Consider the following 17,209-nt stretch of genomic DNA (forward strand, 5'->3'; position numbering starts at 1 on the left):
CACTTCTAAGAGACTTGACAATTCCTCACTCAGAACATTTCTTTATGAAGTCATGGCTATTGTGAATAGCAGGCCATTAACAGTAGAGAACCTAAATGATCCAAATTTAGAGCCTCTTACACCGAATCATATTCTCATGATGAAGTCCAGTGTTATTCTACCTCCTCCTGGTGAATTTGTGAGCCAGGACCTGTACCTAAGAAGGAGATGGCGCCAAGTTCAGTTTTTGGCCAATGAATTCTGGACTAGGTGGAAAAAGGAATACCTTCTCAATCTTCAACAGAGACAAATCTGGCAAAGAGATAAAAGGAATGCAAAGGTGAATGACATTGTTATTCTCCAAGAGGACAATTCTCCAAGGAACAAGTGGAAATTGGCAAGAGTAACAGAGATATATCCAAGTGCAGATGGAAGAATTAGAAAGGTTAAGCTTTTGCTCAGTGATTCAACCTTGGATAAGGATGGCAAAAGGACTGTCAAACCAGTGTACCTTGATAGGCCAGTACACGGAACTGTGTTATTGCTAGAAGCAGAATAAATGCTAAATTGTAAACATGTTCCTATTATGATGTTTAAGTAGAAATCACAATAGTTTTGTGATTTGGTGGGAGTTTTACTGCCTTACTTTCAGTTAATGTATTTTGTTTTGCACTATGCATATTTTATATGCCATTAGGTCATTTATTGTGAAAATTCTCATGTAGGAACTATTGTACTGCATTTTGGTTCCACTGGTGCACCTGAGGGAGATGCACGCCCATGTTGATGTGTGAGCATGGCAAGTTGAAGCAAGAGAAGCCAATTTAATTCAGAGAAAGTTGTTTCTTAAAAGTATCTGTAAAGTGCTCATTTCTGCCTCAAAGCATGGGTCAGCCAGCGAGGTATGTTTGTATGTTATATAGATCATTTTATGTCTTTAATTCACTCGTCTTACTATCTCATTGGATTTTATGTTATGTTTTAGTTCGACGGTGGCGTAGTTTGTGATCAAGGTGAAGCTGTAACAACCCCAAGATCTTACAACTAACATTAAAGCCAACTTCATGCCATCAGTAAAAGAACTCTTTATTGACTTTAAGAAGAGGTAGAAGTGATATTAACAGTGCAGTGAATCCTGCTTGTGCTGTGATATTCAGGACTGCAAACCGAGCAGCATCACTGACTTTCAGCTTGTTGTGTTTGTGGATATATGACTGACTTTAATTATCCACAAAATCATCACAATCTCTGTAAGATTAAGGTCGACTATATATATTTTTTTAAAGTAAAGGCTTTAAAACCAAGTTAATTCTGAAAGTACAGACATGACTAATGTCACATAACTTTCCCGACATGTGGCCAACAATAATGGTTTAATGTTCTTCATTAAAAAAATATTTGCGCATAAATAAGTGACATAATATTCAGTACTTACTTCTGAAAGTTTACACTTCCTCCGCTCCGCTTCCACCGTTTTTTTTCGGCAAAATTATCCACACCACCACCGCACTATGAAGTCTGGGATATGTTGGGCCATGAAGGCTACACCGACCCATCCTTAAAATTCAGGGAAATTATGGACGCATTTGAGGGCCGCATTTCGAGCAGCCTTTGAATTGGGAAAGCCTTCTCTTGTCGCTGTGACGTAATCGGCCTTAAAATGCGGCCTTTAAGGCTGCAAACCCCAAATCCGGTCATTGGTACTTCCTGGCTTGTGTAGTTACTAGGTAACAAAAGCTCAACACTGCCCCTAGCGTCCTGGAGCACTTCCGTTGTGTTTTGGAATTTGCATGTGTTTTTGAGTTTGCAAGTGTTTTGGAATTTGTACGTGTTTTGGATTTTGCAAGTGTTTTGGAATTTGCAAGTGTTTTGGAATTTGTACGTGTTTTGGATTTTGCAAGTGTTTTGGAATTTGTACGTGTTTTGGAATTTGCATGTGTTTTTTAGTTTGCAAGTGTTTTGGATTTTGCAAGTGTTTTGGAATTTGTACGTGTTTTGGATTTTGCAAGTGTTTTGGAATTTGTACGTGTTTTGGATTTTGCAAGTGTTTTGGAATTTGTACGTGTTTTGGATTTTGCAAGTGTTTTGGAATTTGTACGTGTTTTGGAATTTGCAAGTGTTTTGGAATTTGTACGTGTTTTGGAATTTGCATGTGTTTTGGAATTTGCATGTGTTTTGGAGTTTGTACGTGCTTTGTCTCTAGGGGCCACCGTACCAAACTGTTAAAATATTGTTTGCTGATGACACCACTCTGTATTGCTCAGGTAAAAACCTAGAACAGCTTCTGACTACAGCGGAAAAGGAGTTAAATATATTAAAGACACTAGACACATGAAAAATGTATCTAAACTCAGGGTTAATGGAATTGAAATTGAAAGAGTGTACGAAAATAAATTTCTTGGAGTGATAATTGATGATAAGCTGAGTTGGAAGTCTCATATAAACCATGTGAAAACAAAAATGTCAAAAATGAAAAGAGCAAAAATAATAATACTGAAACTCTTGACTGTTTTTCTTTGATGTAGTTACTTATCTAGGGTGGAAAGGTTTTTTTTTGTTTGTTTATTTGTTTGTTTTTGCTTTGCTTTGTTTTTTTCTTTGCTTCGAGCCCTGTGTACAGGAGCTGTATGCAAAAAGATCTTGTGTTAAAAGGGTTGGCGTAATAAGCAAATGCTTCAGCCAATACCTTTTGATTAGCCTTGTCTCGTGCTTTCTTGCTTTGTAGTAGATCTTTGTTCTATTTGAATGCTAATCAATAAAATCAAAAAATCAATCAATCAAAATCAATCAGTTACTGTATTTATTTATACTTTGTAAGGAACTAAAGGGAAGTTTCAAAGAAATAGGTCATATCAAAAGGAGAAGGCCACAAGATTTCCCACATCAAAATAATGATGGGAAGTTAGGTCAATGAAATCAATCTATTATCGTTTTTTTTTTAAAAACTTTGTTGGTGTGTTCAGTTGCGCCACTAGATGGCGCAGTTGCATTTTATTGCGACGAGTTGATTAAGTCTGAGTTTCTAGATGCAGATATCACCATGGCAACGGGAAAATAAAGAGGAGCGTCTCCTTTTTAATCCAGTGGGCCCAGGAATGTGCGTGTCAGTGATGACCGTCTGTCTCAGAGCACTCAAGTAAGGATTACTGTCTTAGAAAGCAGGAGGGGAGGTGGGGAAAGTCATTTTGATTAGCTTGGACCACTCTGTCAACATCGTAGCATAAAAATTTGCATGTGAAAGAAATAAAAACATATGGGGACACAGTTTATTTATGAACCTGTGATCGTCACACCCATAGTAATAGAGAAATCCACAACCCTGATGGATTTAACAACCTTATTTTGCTGCTCATGCCTGGAAAAATTACATCTTTATAGCTGGTCTGGAAACGCCTAGGATTTCCCCCAGATGAGCTGGATGAGGTGGCTGGGGAGAGGGAGATCCTCCCTTTTGTGTTAGACTTCTGCCTCCAAGGGGCTGGAAATGGATGGATGGACTGTATTGCTTAATAAGATTTACGGAAAAACTCTGCTGTAATGTCCCCCAGTGTGGCCATTTGTAATTTCTAATCTAATTTCAGCCCACACAAATCAACAGCAGTGATCACAAAACGGTGTATAACTGAATACAGTAGTGAGATCTTTAACCAGGTCTTCCCATTAACACCTGACCTGTCCAGAGGTTCAGTCAATGAGCTCGTCAATAGCTTCAATGCTAAAATGTTAAATGTCATTGACACTATTGCTCCCATTAAGGTGAAGGTTATCTCTGGAAGGAAAAAGTCTCCATGGAGAAACTCCACACTGGTGAAAAATGAAAAAAGAGAGTGTAGGAAAGCTGAGCGCAGATGGAGAAAAACAAACCTCCAGGTTCATTATGACATCTATAAAGAGAAACTTCACAATTATAATTTACAACTGAGGAGTGCAAGGAGGTCCTACTTCTCTGACATCATCACCAAAAACAGTCATAATGCTCGGGTCTTATTTTCTACAGTTGACAGGCTAACAAACCCTCCTGTGCCAGTGGCAGCTGAACTTCATTCGACCATGGCCTGCAATGACTTTGCCAAATTCTTCACAGAAAAAATCCAAAAGATTAGATAAGCAATTGGTACATCAACAGCATATTCAGGATATGTACTGTGTCCACTGAAAAACTGTTTAAACACCATCAAACAGTTTCACCCGATTAACAGCAAAGACCTGAAGACATCTTAGGTCAACTGAACTCCTCCTGCTGTTTAGATGTCCTGCCAACAAGTTTTTTCAAAAAGGTCTCAAAGACTTTGGAGTCAGACCTGTTACAGATCGTCAACTTTTCTTTAATGTCAGGTGTGTTTCCAGAACCACTAAAAACTGCTGTAATAAAACCTATACTGAAAAAGGACAATCTTGACAAGACACAAATGAACAACTACAGGCCGATCTCAAATCTCCCATTTTTAAGTAAGATCATTGAAAAAGCAGTTTCTCAACAGCTCAATTACTTCTTAAAACAGAATAACTGCTATGATGCCTTCCAGTCAGGTTTTAGACAGAACCACAGCACTGAAACCGCTCTGACCAAAGTGTTTAATGACATATGTCTGAATACAGACAGTGGAAAAATGTCAGTCTGTCAGGGGTTGACATTTGTTCAAACACAAGTAAGAGAAATAAGACACTGTAGACCGACTCAGAGAGTATTAGAAAACGTGCGCACGGGTGAATGTCTCTGAGAAGACACACACACTGAGCGCAGGCTTGGTTCTTTATTTATAGTGAAAGTAAGTTACATAGTACTTCCTCTTTTAACTGAAAGGGGAGAGGTCAGGCATTATCTCAGCTTATCTGACCTTGCACACATACACTGCAAATAACAATGCAGAAGTATATCATGCTTATCTGACATCACACACTGAGGTAAGGAATGCATTATGTTCTCTTTAACAATAAGCTTGGTTATGTGAAAATATATGAACACACAGAATATAAGGCACACTTGATTATATTGTATTATAGAGATTTGGTTATATTGTATAATGTAGAAAATCTCTTAACACAGTCTTAGTTTTACTGGATCTCAGTGCAGCATTTGATACAGTTGACCACAACATATTACTCAAACGACTGGAGAACTGGACAGGTCTTTCAGGAACTGTACTAAACTGGTTCAAAACATACTTAGAAAACAGGAAATACTTTGTATCAATAGGTAACTTCACATCTGAGCAGACAAGTATCACATGTGGAGTTCCCCAAGGTTCCATCTTGGGACCCCTTCTGTTTAACATTTACATGCTCCCACTGGCACAGATTATAAAGAACAACAAAATAAACTACCACAGCTATGCAGATGACACACAAATATATATCACAATGTCACCAGGAGACCGAGGCCCTATACAGGCTGTTGGTAAATGCATCGAGGAAATTAATGACTGGTTGTGCCACAATTTTCTCCAGCTAAACAAAAACTGAAGTAATAGTCTTTGGTGCCAAAGAAAAACAATTACATGTCACCAGAGAACTTCAATCTATACACCTAAAAACCACAAACCCGGAGAGAAATTTGGGGGTAGTGATGGATGCAGACCTAAACTTAGAAAAACACATTAAGACAATAACAAAGTCAGCTTACTATCACCTCAAGAATATTTCAAGGATAAAAGATCTGATGTCTCAACAGGACCTGGAAAAACTAGTCCCTGCATTCATCTTTAGTAGGCTTGATTACTGTAACAGCATCTTTACAGGTCTACCTAAAAAATCAGTCAGACAACTACAGCTCATTCAGAACTCTGCTGCTCGAGTCCTCACTAAGACCAAAAAAGTGAACCACATCAGTCCAGCTCTGAGGTCTTTACACTGGCTGCCTGTCCGTCAGAGGATAGACTTTAAAGTTCTGATGCTGGTCTATAAAGCTCTGAATGGTTTAGGACCAAAAATACATCAGTGACCTCCTGACCCAGTATGAACCTTCCAGATCCCTCAGGTCATTTGGATCCGGTTTTTTATCAGTTCCCAGAGTCAGAACCAGACACGGAGAAGCTGCATTCAGCTTTTATGCTTCATATATCTGGAACAAACTCCCAGAAAGCCTCAGATCAGCTGAAACACCCAGTTTATTTAAATCCAGGTTGAAGACTCCTATTCTCAGCTACATTTGAATAAAACACCAAATCCACACTGTTAAGCTTAAATTTCAAAACTTACATTTTAACTACTGATTTTATCTACTGTCCTGATTTTATCTACTGTTTTTTAATCAATTTTAACTCATGCTTTTTATTTGTTTTTGTTCTTTAATGTCTCTAAAGCACTTTGAATCACCTTGTTGTTGAATTGTGCTATATAAATAAACTTGCCTTGCCTAATCTAATCTAATGTCGGCCTTCACTGTTTCCTCTCTTGTAGCCGTAGGAGAGATGTCTTATCGAGTTATTGTTAATAGTCATAGTTAGAGCATAGTAATGGTTTCCTATTTAACTGAAAAAAGGCAGGGCAGCTTTACAGGTCTTTATTGAATGTAAGTTTTATCTGTAAAGGCAAACATGTTATGAACCATTTTAGATAAGGACCGGGGAACAGAATACAAACAAAATAAATGAAATATGAACATAAAAATTCAGTCTAGACAGGATGAGCTGCAAAATGGCCATGCTGAACCTCATCCTTGAGTCCTTGATCTTTTTCTGTAGGACATGGTTTGCTGATCCATTATGGAGCCTCTAATACCTGCAGCTGGGTCCAGTTCTGGGCAGACCCACAGAGTCTGCTTTATGTGATTTTCAGTGGTACAGACACTGTACCTTTCAAATGCTGTTTGACATAATAAGTGAATCTCAATCTTTGAACAAAGACAAACATTACATGTAATCAGATTACATTCAGACAGTCTGTCTGCTTTTAAAACACCCCTTTAAATTCCTTTAGTTTAGTCTTAGTCTTAAAAATCATTTCTGTTCCTTACCCAAATATCCACATCATATCCAAGGTTCCATCTGTAACACAAAATGTTTCCATTAGTGTGACTGATTGCAAAACAAAGAACAGATGTCTTTTATTTAAACAATGATTGCTACAGTGACCTACAATAAATGTTGCAGTGCAAGGAAGCTGGCTGACCCTTACTGTCCACAGAGTGGAGGTCTCCGTTTTCTCTGTCTCCATAGTTCCTGCTTCCTGGAACAGGACCCTCACCTGCCACAGGTCTACGGAGTGGCTTTTCTGACAAAAGACTGTAATTTTTTTTAATTTGTATTATTTTTTGTCTTCTGCTATTCCTGGAGTAAGGATGTGATGCCAGCATTACAACAATGGTGTTTCAATCACAAAGATGCATAATATTGTTTCCTTCCAAAAACTATCCATGTAAAGTCTTTTTCTTTATAGAATCAATGTGATCTGTCGATTGTTATGACAGCAGACTCTCAGACAGAGTTGAAATTAAACTTTAAGACATCTCAGGTTGTTCATGTTTTTGTATATATAAAAATGTTCAGAATATCTATTCACTTCTCATAAAAGATATAGGTGTTTGTTTTCACATAGGTTATGTTTTACTGGTTCACCCCATTTGTTATATATAGCTCCTGGTTGGCTTGTGAACTCAAACAGGTTTGACACACCTAGAGACTCCAGTTGTGAACCACCAAAACACATCAGTTAAACTCATACAGATATTTTGCTGTATTCCCACAGACATGCTTTCTCTTACATCATAGAAACATTTTATAAGAAAGCCTAGCCTTTGTGTCAGACCATATTACAATCTGCTGGAAATGTAAAAAAAAAAACAAAACAAAAAAAAACCACACACACACAACTTAATTTTTCCACATTCTTGTTTCCACATCTTTTGGTTTTGTTTGCAAAAAAGGATTTATGAGTTTGTTTGGAAACTGTTAGTCTTTGCTTTGTATTTCCTAGCACCATGCATGGTGGTGTTTTGGAGATTGCTATGCAAAACCTCAAAATGGGGGACACCCAGGTCTACAGGAACACTATTTAGCAAACTCTAAAGGAACTCCCTTTTCCTTCTGAGTCATAGAAGTTCAAATCCAGCTGGTTTTAATATAGCATGACAACAAGTTTCCACATGACTTCAAGGAGTGATTCTCTCTACCTACCGCAATGGGTAAACACTTGGATACATAGAAACCGGAGGACACAATGTAACCGTGGGGATATGGTGTGGGCAAATATGCATACTGAAACAAAAACAAGGATTTAAAGTTGTGCAAGTGGTTTCCAGGGATGGGATGTAGTGATGTGTATCAGAGTTGTTATGCAACCAAAGACTGGGATGACAGGCAATGAGATCAGGGCACCGCCCTGATGCCAAGCACAACACACGAGGCCTTGTACAAAGGATTAAATAAATCTTTATTTGTAATGACAAAAAAAATTTAAACATTCCAATTGTGTCACAATAAACATTTATTCAAACAGTATAAAACATTTTATAAACTCTGCTAAATCAATAAAATATTAGTAACCTGAGTATTAATACTGTGCATATTGATAATATTTAATGTGAAATGCATATCTAAAATTAGTACATGCCACAGAAATGGATAGAACAACAATGTAATAATTATGTCGTCTTCACCATTTGCCCCATCTAGAACTAGTTCATTAACAAATGTAGTTAACGGTTCTGATGGAATCAGTGGTCAACATTTTATAATGAAGCTTATTTTAACTTTGAATTAAGGCATTCTGTGGATGTTGGCAGAACTGAAAACACCAACACAAGACCAAGAACAATACTGCTTTATCGGTACTGCATAGTTTTTAAAGCTTGAATGTCGAAATGAATGCCGTTTCAAAAATGTTATGAAAGCACCTTTTAATCTACTACGACGAGAATTATTGAGACATCTTTTATAAAACTATGTTTATATGCTCTGTATAAAAGCTCTGTTACACTGTCCCTACTGTAAGGCACAGTACTGCTTGTTTCTCTACAACATTAATAGACAACAGGCATTATTTACGTATTGCGATCCCGTCTGTCTACATAGCAGCTTCTAATAAATGTTGCTGTGGTTGAGCTCAGATCAACAGTCTTTGGAGTTTTCTGAAGGAAATGTGCTAATCCATTTCTTTGTGCGGGCCAGACATTCATCCCAGCTGTACAAGGGGCGGTAATCGAAATGACGCTCAGCTTTGTCGGTGCGCACTGTGAAGGTGGTGCTAACAACGGCCAAGGTGTAACTGTTCAGCAGCGGCGTGTAGTTGTATATGGGTTTTAGTAACCAGTGCATCAAATCATTAAACATGGCCAGAAACCATAACACCATTGTGGGTATCCGTGCCTTTCGAAAGTTAAACTCTGAGAACAACACCATGTTGAAATCTTCGTAGCTTTTGTAGGGTGAGTCATCGTAGCAGTAGAACGCTTCTCCTCCAACTTTCTCTGGGCGCTCTCTCAAAGCTTGGGCTGCAAGGAGATGCATCCAGGCAACATTGCCTAGGTAGACAAGTGGATAAGTAACGGATTTAATTATGGTGATGGTAAAGAGTGCAAATACTTAAAATACATCAATTGTAGATACTACTTTAGTCATTTAATCTGCATCCAAGTGACATCCTTTCTATCCAGTTGTGGCTGATACTGCATGCCTTACATGCATGCATTTGTAAAATGTATTAATATCATAAATGCAATCATATTCTGTTAGGAGATCAGAGGATTTGTGGTGTGAATTGGATGCATGTATACATGTTCACCGATAATGACCATCTGGTATTGAATTTATTATAAACGGATTAAAAGTTGTTCAAGAGCCTGCTTAAGAGCATCAGGGTTTCTTATCATATTATCATCTGAAATTCTAATGTTATGAATTGCGTTAGGTGTAAAACCGTAAACTTCCTGCGAAGTGCAGAGGAAGTGCTTCTACATGCTACATCTGCTTTAAAAATGACGGCGCCTTTAACCAAGTTTTTAGTGCCACATAGGAAACATCACAGAAGTGGTAATTTTACCTGCATAAACTCGACCGTGTTCAACATGATCTGGGATGCCTCCAACAATCAAGCCTCCCCTTTGAACACCCTGCTTATAGAAGTCCTTTATTAGCTGGTGCCCCTCGCCATAGATCCCCGTTGGCCTCAGTGAGCATGTGTATAAGTGCTTACCACCCTTAACCTGGACAGGAAATAAAAACAACTTTTAGTTTCCAGGCCGGAGGCAGATAAAATAAAAGAAGATTTAGATATAATTGTAAACAGCAAAAATTACACCATTGTACCACCGCATAGCCACAAGGGAAATTCTCACATTCTGTGGCAAAGTTGCACAAGAAACCACCCCCCCCACACACACACACACTATGACTTTGTTTTTTTAAAGGCTCCAGTCCAGCTCAGCAAGAGACTAAAAAACAAAAACATCTGCATATCTCGAGCCTCTGCATGGAACTGCCCAGTCAGAGTTTATCCAGGTTAAGCCTTTTTAGAAACTAATCCTTTTACTGGTTTCACTGCATTATCATAGTTCAGTTCAAATGTACATTTACTAAATCTGCTTCATTGTGATGTAGTTCAAACAGTATACCACTTTTCTTTACACAAAGTAAACATACCATTAATTTGTGAAATATATCTTACCTTGGTGCCATTAGCATCAAGCACAATTTTCTCTGCCTCCGACTTGCTCTTGGGGTAGGCCATGCTGTGTTTCACTGTATAAGGTGTGTCTTCATTGCCCCTACAAAGAAAGAAGTTAAACATTCAGAGAAGTGCTCAGGAGAAGATAATCACCTAGTATTTTCTTGACCTTGCTGTGTGTGTTAGGAATGTGCTTATGGCGTACTAAACAGAAGTGTTGAAATGAACCTTGGCAAAGAAGAACAAACCTGATATCCATGTTTATTTGCAAGTTTTTCAAAGTTTGTTCTTATCTTTTTTCCAAATCTACTGTCTAAATAGAACAAATATTTGTAACAAGAGAAGGAAAAGGTTCATTCTTATAGGGTAACGTCAGAACTACAACAGCTTCCAAGGTGCCTGTGTACGTGCAAAGAGTGCACACCATCTGGAAGGCAGACAGCACGTCCAGCACGTTTGCTGGGCGTGATTTTCCTCATGTGACAAGGGCATTATGTGGAATTCTTTAAATCCATTTGTTACTGTAAATCCATTTTTGATATTGATAGTAATATGCTGCGACTTTAATTCTACTAGGAAATACCAGAAAGCCAATCTGTCTCAGTGGCTGGAGATGGGCTGACGTAGAAAGATCTCAGTAGATAAGAGGGCATCCACTTGGAATGATTATATCAATATTTTTCTTTTGAATCTTCATCTAACAATCTGAGAACATATTGTACTGTGAAAAAGCTTTGCACGTGTTCTACGTCACACATCAACAAGAAGGTGCCTGATTGGTCCCAGATCCTTCTGTAGCATCACAAACATCCCAAAGAATCATCAAAAGAGACAAAAAGAACAAGGAGTCCAGCCTCAGATGCTGGCCTCTGTAAAGCCCTAATCTCAAGATCATGGAGCCAGTCTGAGATTAGCAGGCAGCACTCAGAATTTTACTGGTACAGGTTGGAGGGTAAAGGGTGCACATGCTAAATATGTGGTCAGAGTTTCTGCAGCGCAAACTCTTTTGTTTTTAACCCTTGGTAGTGGTTGGCCAGAATAGATTAACCGTAAACCTTCAGGAACTGGGTGGAATTTCCAACCAGACACTTAAATATTGAAGAATGCCCACTTGTGCACCGTCACCTTAACCTTAGTGCATACAAGCATTGCACACCAGGGTTTTTCATTTCGGTCATGGGTGACAATGGGAAAAACCCTACCTTGAAATGCTTTCAGCCAAAGCACAAAAACTGTTCCCTCTAACCGACATATGCCAGTAAATGGTCTGTCTGGGTCTCCTATTCCTATACTCAAACAATATGACGGTGAACTATACACCTGGATCTGACTCACGCCTTTAGGAGTGAACTTTCCATTTGTCATCAGTCTTGATTCAAGAGTCATTTCTATTTTGGTTTCTGCTCATTCTTACCCAAAATATTCCATAGCTACACAGGTATGGACATGCCACTCAAATGATGTCACTGAAAATGATGAATACACAGAAAAACCCGGAGACAGCCCATATTTAGAAATCACATTGTGTTGCCTTTTCCTCTCATGACAGGCAAAAAACCTGGCAAATGTACATTACATAACATTTTTTATTTGTTATTAAATAATTCAGAACTATTCCTCTGGTATCAACCAACCTTGAGTGACATAACTGTCAATAGCATGCCAATGCAAATGATGGTTGCAAAACAGTTTGAACTTTAAGCTCCAGATTTAAAAGCTGTTTAACTGCAGCAACATTACATAACAAGTGTGTGACATAAAAGTCTGGAAAATATTAAAGCACTGGCAAAAGAAAGCTCAGACAGTAGCTCCCATTTAATGTCTTTTAATCAGAATAAACTACCTTGATCACTCGGTTGAATAACACACAGAAAATACTAAATACTGCATTTGTCATTGACGTTTGACTCCATCCCATCATATCTTGCTCTGCACAAGTCATGTGTTAAATGATGGTGCTTTTAAGATAAGAGTGGTTACAAGGCAGCAACTACAGAAAATGAACTAGATGAGCTAAAGCACTTCTTCAAATGGGTTTAGATGTCTACTATGTTGGCTCAGTCAGCATAAAAAAAATAAGAATAATTAAAAAAACCAACAACAACATTTTAAACAACTAACAATGTTATAGTTTTTGAATTTCACCTCTTAAAGTGATCTCCATTGATGTTGGGACCGACCACTTCCATGCTGCTGGTATAGAGGAGGCACTCTATGCCGCACTCCACACAGGCTTTGATGACATTCTTTGTTCCTAAGAGGAAAAGAAAACATCGTTTTTAGCAAGTCTGCTCACTTTTGTGTTGATAGAGCAGACTGTAGCTCAAAGGACACTGTGACACAGAAATAGTTTATTCCATCAGTGCAGATTTGAAGAAAGCTGCTATTTTTTATTTTTTTAATGGATTGCTTCAAATTACTATATGAAACATCTCCGTGTGAATAATTTAAACGGGACCCATGCGTGTTCTGTTTGTATGAGAGGATGCCACGAATATTTCTGGCTTCCACTATTGAGGCTATTGTTTACGTATCTGAAAGTTAAAAACAAAAATCTACGGAGTAAACACTTGACAAGCTGCATAGTTAACATTTGTTAAAGTGCTGATGAGAAAAAGAAGTGCTGATGTGTTTAATTTGCCATCTGAGCAAAACAAAACAAAAAAGAAACCCACAGAGTTCACAAATACCATGCACAGCTGCACAGACAACCATACCACTCCCTGTAAAGTGACAGACTTATCAGCACCAATGTGGTAGTAGATTATCAGGAACGTATGCCATATTTCACTAGAACAGAGCGAGAGGTTTCACGCGCTACAGAAAAACTGAAAAAGCCAGACCAAAAACACCTCTACAAAATCTAACAGTAAATTTGCTGAATATGTGTTGTGATACTCTATTCTTGGCAAAAGTGATGAACTGAAATTACCAGCACTGTCAAACCTACAGCTTTGCTGCTAGCACAGTTAAAACTAATCTCACTTTAAAGGCAAAAATACATAGAACAGGACACAGATAAGACAGAGGAACAGACCATAATTTAAGATTCAATTTAGGTAAACCAGTTCCACAGTCTTCTATGCATAGTGGCTCACTGGCATGATTTCTAGGACACCTAATTAAATACAGGAAACACTAATTAAATTTGTTTGATCTGTGCTTTTCCTGATGCAGTAATGTTTACCCTCTGCAAGCTCTGCTGTCTAGCTTTTGTGCCAACATGTGGTCTGAAAGGAGATTAAACATTGCAGCTACAGCCTAAAATACACAGGCTATAAGTGTTTACAATATACTGCTGTTAGACTAGCATTTTAAATCTATACCAGTTATGAGAAGAAGAGAGATTTTAACCAGACACTAGAGGAGGAGGAACTAACAAGAATGTGTTGAAGAAAACCCCTTGACGCCAACACAGGGGAAATATTAAAATTCTTGAAATATTTTTCAGGTCCGTGAGGCCAAATGGGACAATCTCCTTGGACCGAGTAAAACAGACAGATGCAACTACTGGATCTTATCAGATTTTTACAGAAGAAAAACTTTAACTGTAGTGGTTTGTTCATATACACTCTAGCAATCCAAATAATTAACATCCATATGGAAAAAAGCTGACCTCTGCACGAGATCTTTGGGAGCCTACAGACAAAACTGCCTTTAATCTGCAGTGATTGTTTTTGGGGTACAGATATTAAAAGCAAAGCCTCACCAGCAACATTTGCATCCCTTCTTTATTACTGTGATCAGTGTCTTCAATCTGGTTTTAGATTCAGATCAATGAAATGTTTTTGTTTTCCTTCATCGCAGCACATCTGGCATGCTGCTGTCAATAAAATTCTTTAGTCACTTGAAAGTCAGCGCCAGAGACATTTCAGGAACTCAGGGAAAATAGGTTGCAGCATTTCCTGGCTGACAATTGTAGTCAACAAGTCCACTGAAAACATACCTCTTAAGTATAAAGAAGGCTGAATAGCTTATTCCTCTTCGTCACAGAGCTCCACTGTTTTCCACACACCATTTGATTTAAGGTTCAGTTAGCTGAATATTTTTTGAGTTTGTCTAACATGATGCCAACCTACTGTTTTAAATGTCCAAATACCAAAAATATTATAGAGATTAATGATAGCAAAAGCTTCAGTGTTTGAGCCAAATTTATCTCTTGAGAGCCATTTTGCTACATAAAACAGTAGAAGGAATGTTTAGACAGATTTTAAAGAATACAACCTGCCCATCTTCAAAAACCCCTAGAAACAATAGTAAAATAAACCCAGTAAATTCCACAGACCCGAAGAAACAATACTTTTGGGAAGCATTTAAAATAGTTTTCCAGTCAAGAGTAAACTCATTGGTTAACTGTTATTTTGGACTGCTTTTGGCAATCCAATACATTTATGAGTCACTAATTTTTCCAGGTTTGAACAAGGTGTTTTTATTTAACTGAGACACTTGACACACAAATCTGGAGTCTGTCTCTGATGCTCTCATGTGCAAATAGAGCTCTACAGTGACATATGATCAGTTAAACCTTGACCTAAATGTATAATTCAACCGACTCTATTTAGTCATAGTTTCAGTCAGTGAATAGTGACACTACTCTCATCATGTTCCAAAAAAGTAGAGGGGAAGAAAATGGGTTTCCCCAGCAGTTCGCTTCTCGTCTGCACAAAGGAAACCCATCTCCAATAACAACTTCAGCATCATGTAACACTTAAACTCACCGCTAAATTCCACACTAACAGCATCAGCCAATTAGAGTTGAAGTTTAAGAGAATCTGAGACCTCTGGTGTTTAAACAAAGTATCCTTTCATAAAGACGAAACAACACTTTGAACACACAAAATGACCCTTGACTGAAACAAGAGGAAACCACACCTCAGACCAGAAATGTGAATATGTGAACTATAACTATTTTTCCATTTTTTGGTTGAAGGGAAACGCCTTGGAAGTCATCCAAAGTAAATGTAGCCAAGGTTCTCCTCTAAATATCTTTCTGTGGTAAAATGTTTTTCAAGTTTAACTGTTGATTGATGTTTCCACCCCACCCCTTTTCCTTGTTATCACTTTGATCTTTCCAAGCCTCACCTGTTACGTTGACAGAGTAGATGAGGGGCTCTGGGACTTTGTACCAAACATCAACCAAGCTGGCTGTGTGGATGACAACATCGGTTCCACGGGAGGCCTCCAACACAGATTCATAATCCGTGATATCTCCTTGAATGACAACCACTCTTGTCCGCTCTGGGTAAAAAACATGAAAACACAAAGTTAAAAACAAACAAATAAACCTGAAAATAATGTCCATATTCTCCCGAGAATTCCACAAGGATGTTACAAATACACTGAGGAACAAACAGTTTGTTTACCAAGCAACTTCAAAACAACCTCATTCTTTTCCCAGCCCGCCCTGATTTCATAATAGCAGTGTTATTTCCAGGTGTGATTTGCATCTTTCCGAATCATCAAGGCAAGTCCAATTTTATCCAAAGTGATAATGTCTTATTTTTAAATTCCACAGAAGTTTAAAACAATATAAGAGATCAGTCTCCACTGTTGCGCTGACATGGCAAAAATATTATGAAGGCCTTGAACCTATAAATTATCTACCATTTGTCCTTGAAACGCTGATAGCTCTGCACCTGGACTTTCACACAGAGATTCTGCTGAAATTCAAACTCTGTTTTATGGGTTTTGATTCTTAGATGGATCACTAGTCTTTTTGTTGGGGCATTAGTCACAGCTTTGAGGGTCTTGCCTTGCTTAACTTCTGTATTTTACTGTAAGCAGACCAGCAATCAAGGAAATAAAACATATCTTGGCTTCCAAGTGATTTCAGTAATGTTTCCCAGGAAGCAGGGAACAAAAACAAACACATCATGTGAACCACCTTTGGTCACGACTTCTGGTTCTATGTAAACCAACAGGTTAGCATTCAAATTATTCACAAGGTGCTGAAAGTCACGGCAGGTGCAACAACAAGACACGACAGGTAAATTAGGGTGCGCTCAAAACACAGCTTTCTTTACGTTGCCAAGGTGATTAAAAGCATATCTGAGACACAAACACCAGGGTATGCCATTTTTTTCCTTATAAGTAATGCTGTACCTGCTCGAGGTATTTCATTCAAACAGACTCTAATTAAGATGACATAAAGCTGGCACGCTAAAGGTTTGAGTTACGATTCTTATCAGGAATGCGGTGGCGAAGTGATGAAGACAGTTTTGTTTTCTCTGGATAATTACCATGAAAAGGAAAATGCTGCCGAATAAAACAAACAGCTCGAGTGATTTACGACAATATATCTGCGCGTATGTCTGTTTGCCGGTGAAAGATTTAACGTTAAATCGGTATATTAGCTAACGAAGTTCCGCATTATAAACAGAAACAGCATTGCATGACATAAGTCACGAACAGTCAAGAAGCGCTTCTGCTCGTCTTACCTGTGCTGAGATCATGCAAGGTCGGATCTACGCGTTTGTCAAACACCCGTATCTCCTCTAGACTGTCCTCCTTTTCCAGGAGAATTCTCAGTAAATGCTGGCCGAGAAACCCACAGGCACCGGTGAGCAGATACACAAGACCCCGCTGGTGTTCCGACATCGTGTTACGCTAATGAACTCTGTGCTCTGCA

The 17,209-nt window shown here is 38.4% G+C and overlaps 1 protein-coding gene across 1 annotated transcript; it reads right to left on the reverse strand.

Moving 5' to 3' along the window:
- Positions 1-8,388: 8,388 nt before the first annotated feature.
- Positions 8,389-17,209, reverse strand: hsd3b7 (hydroxy-delta-5-steroid dehydrogenase, 3 beta- and steroid delta-isomerase). The gene is made up of 6 exons (XM_080905487.1): positions 17,019-17,209; positions 15,664-15,819; positions 12,727-12,835; positions 10,582-10,681; positions 9,958-10,120; positions 8,389-9,439 (listed from the first exon to the last, which is right to left on the reverse strand). The coding sequence occupies exons 1-6, from the start codon at positions 17,176-17,178 to the stop codon at positions 9,027-9,029; spliced, it is 1,101 nt and encodes a 366-aa protein (XP_080761613.1). The 5' UTR covers positions 17,179-17,209; the 3' UTR covers positions 8,389-9,026.

Source organism: Rhamphochromis sp. 'chilingali' (assembly GCF_963969265.1).
Source record: "Rhamphochromis sp. 'chilingali' genome assembly, chromosome: 15".
Taxonomy (NCBI): domain Eukaryota; kingdom Metazoa; phylum Chordata; class Actinopteri; order Cichliformes; family Cichlidae; genus Rhamphochromis; species Rhamphochromis sp. 'chilingali'.

What these genes read in the sequence shown, in the direction of transcription:
- hsd3b7 (XM_080905487.1), bottom strand. Translation starts at nt 17,178, where the DNA reads ATGTCGGAACACCAGCGGGGTCTTGTGTATCTGCTCACCGGTGCCTGT. An exon ending in CTACTCTGTCAACGTAACAG is followed by an intron (nt 12,836 to 15,663) that starts GTGAGGCTTGGA and finishes TTTTCCTCTTAG; the next exon opens with GAACAAAGAATGTCATCAAA. An exon ending in AATGGAGATCACTTTAAGAG is followed by an intron (nt 10,682 to 12,726) that starts GTGAAATTCAAA and finishes CTTTCTTTGTAG; the next exon opens with GGGCAATGAAGACACACCTT.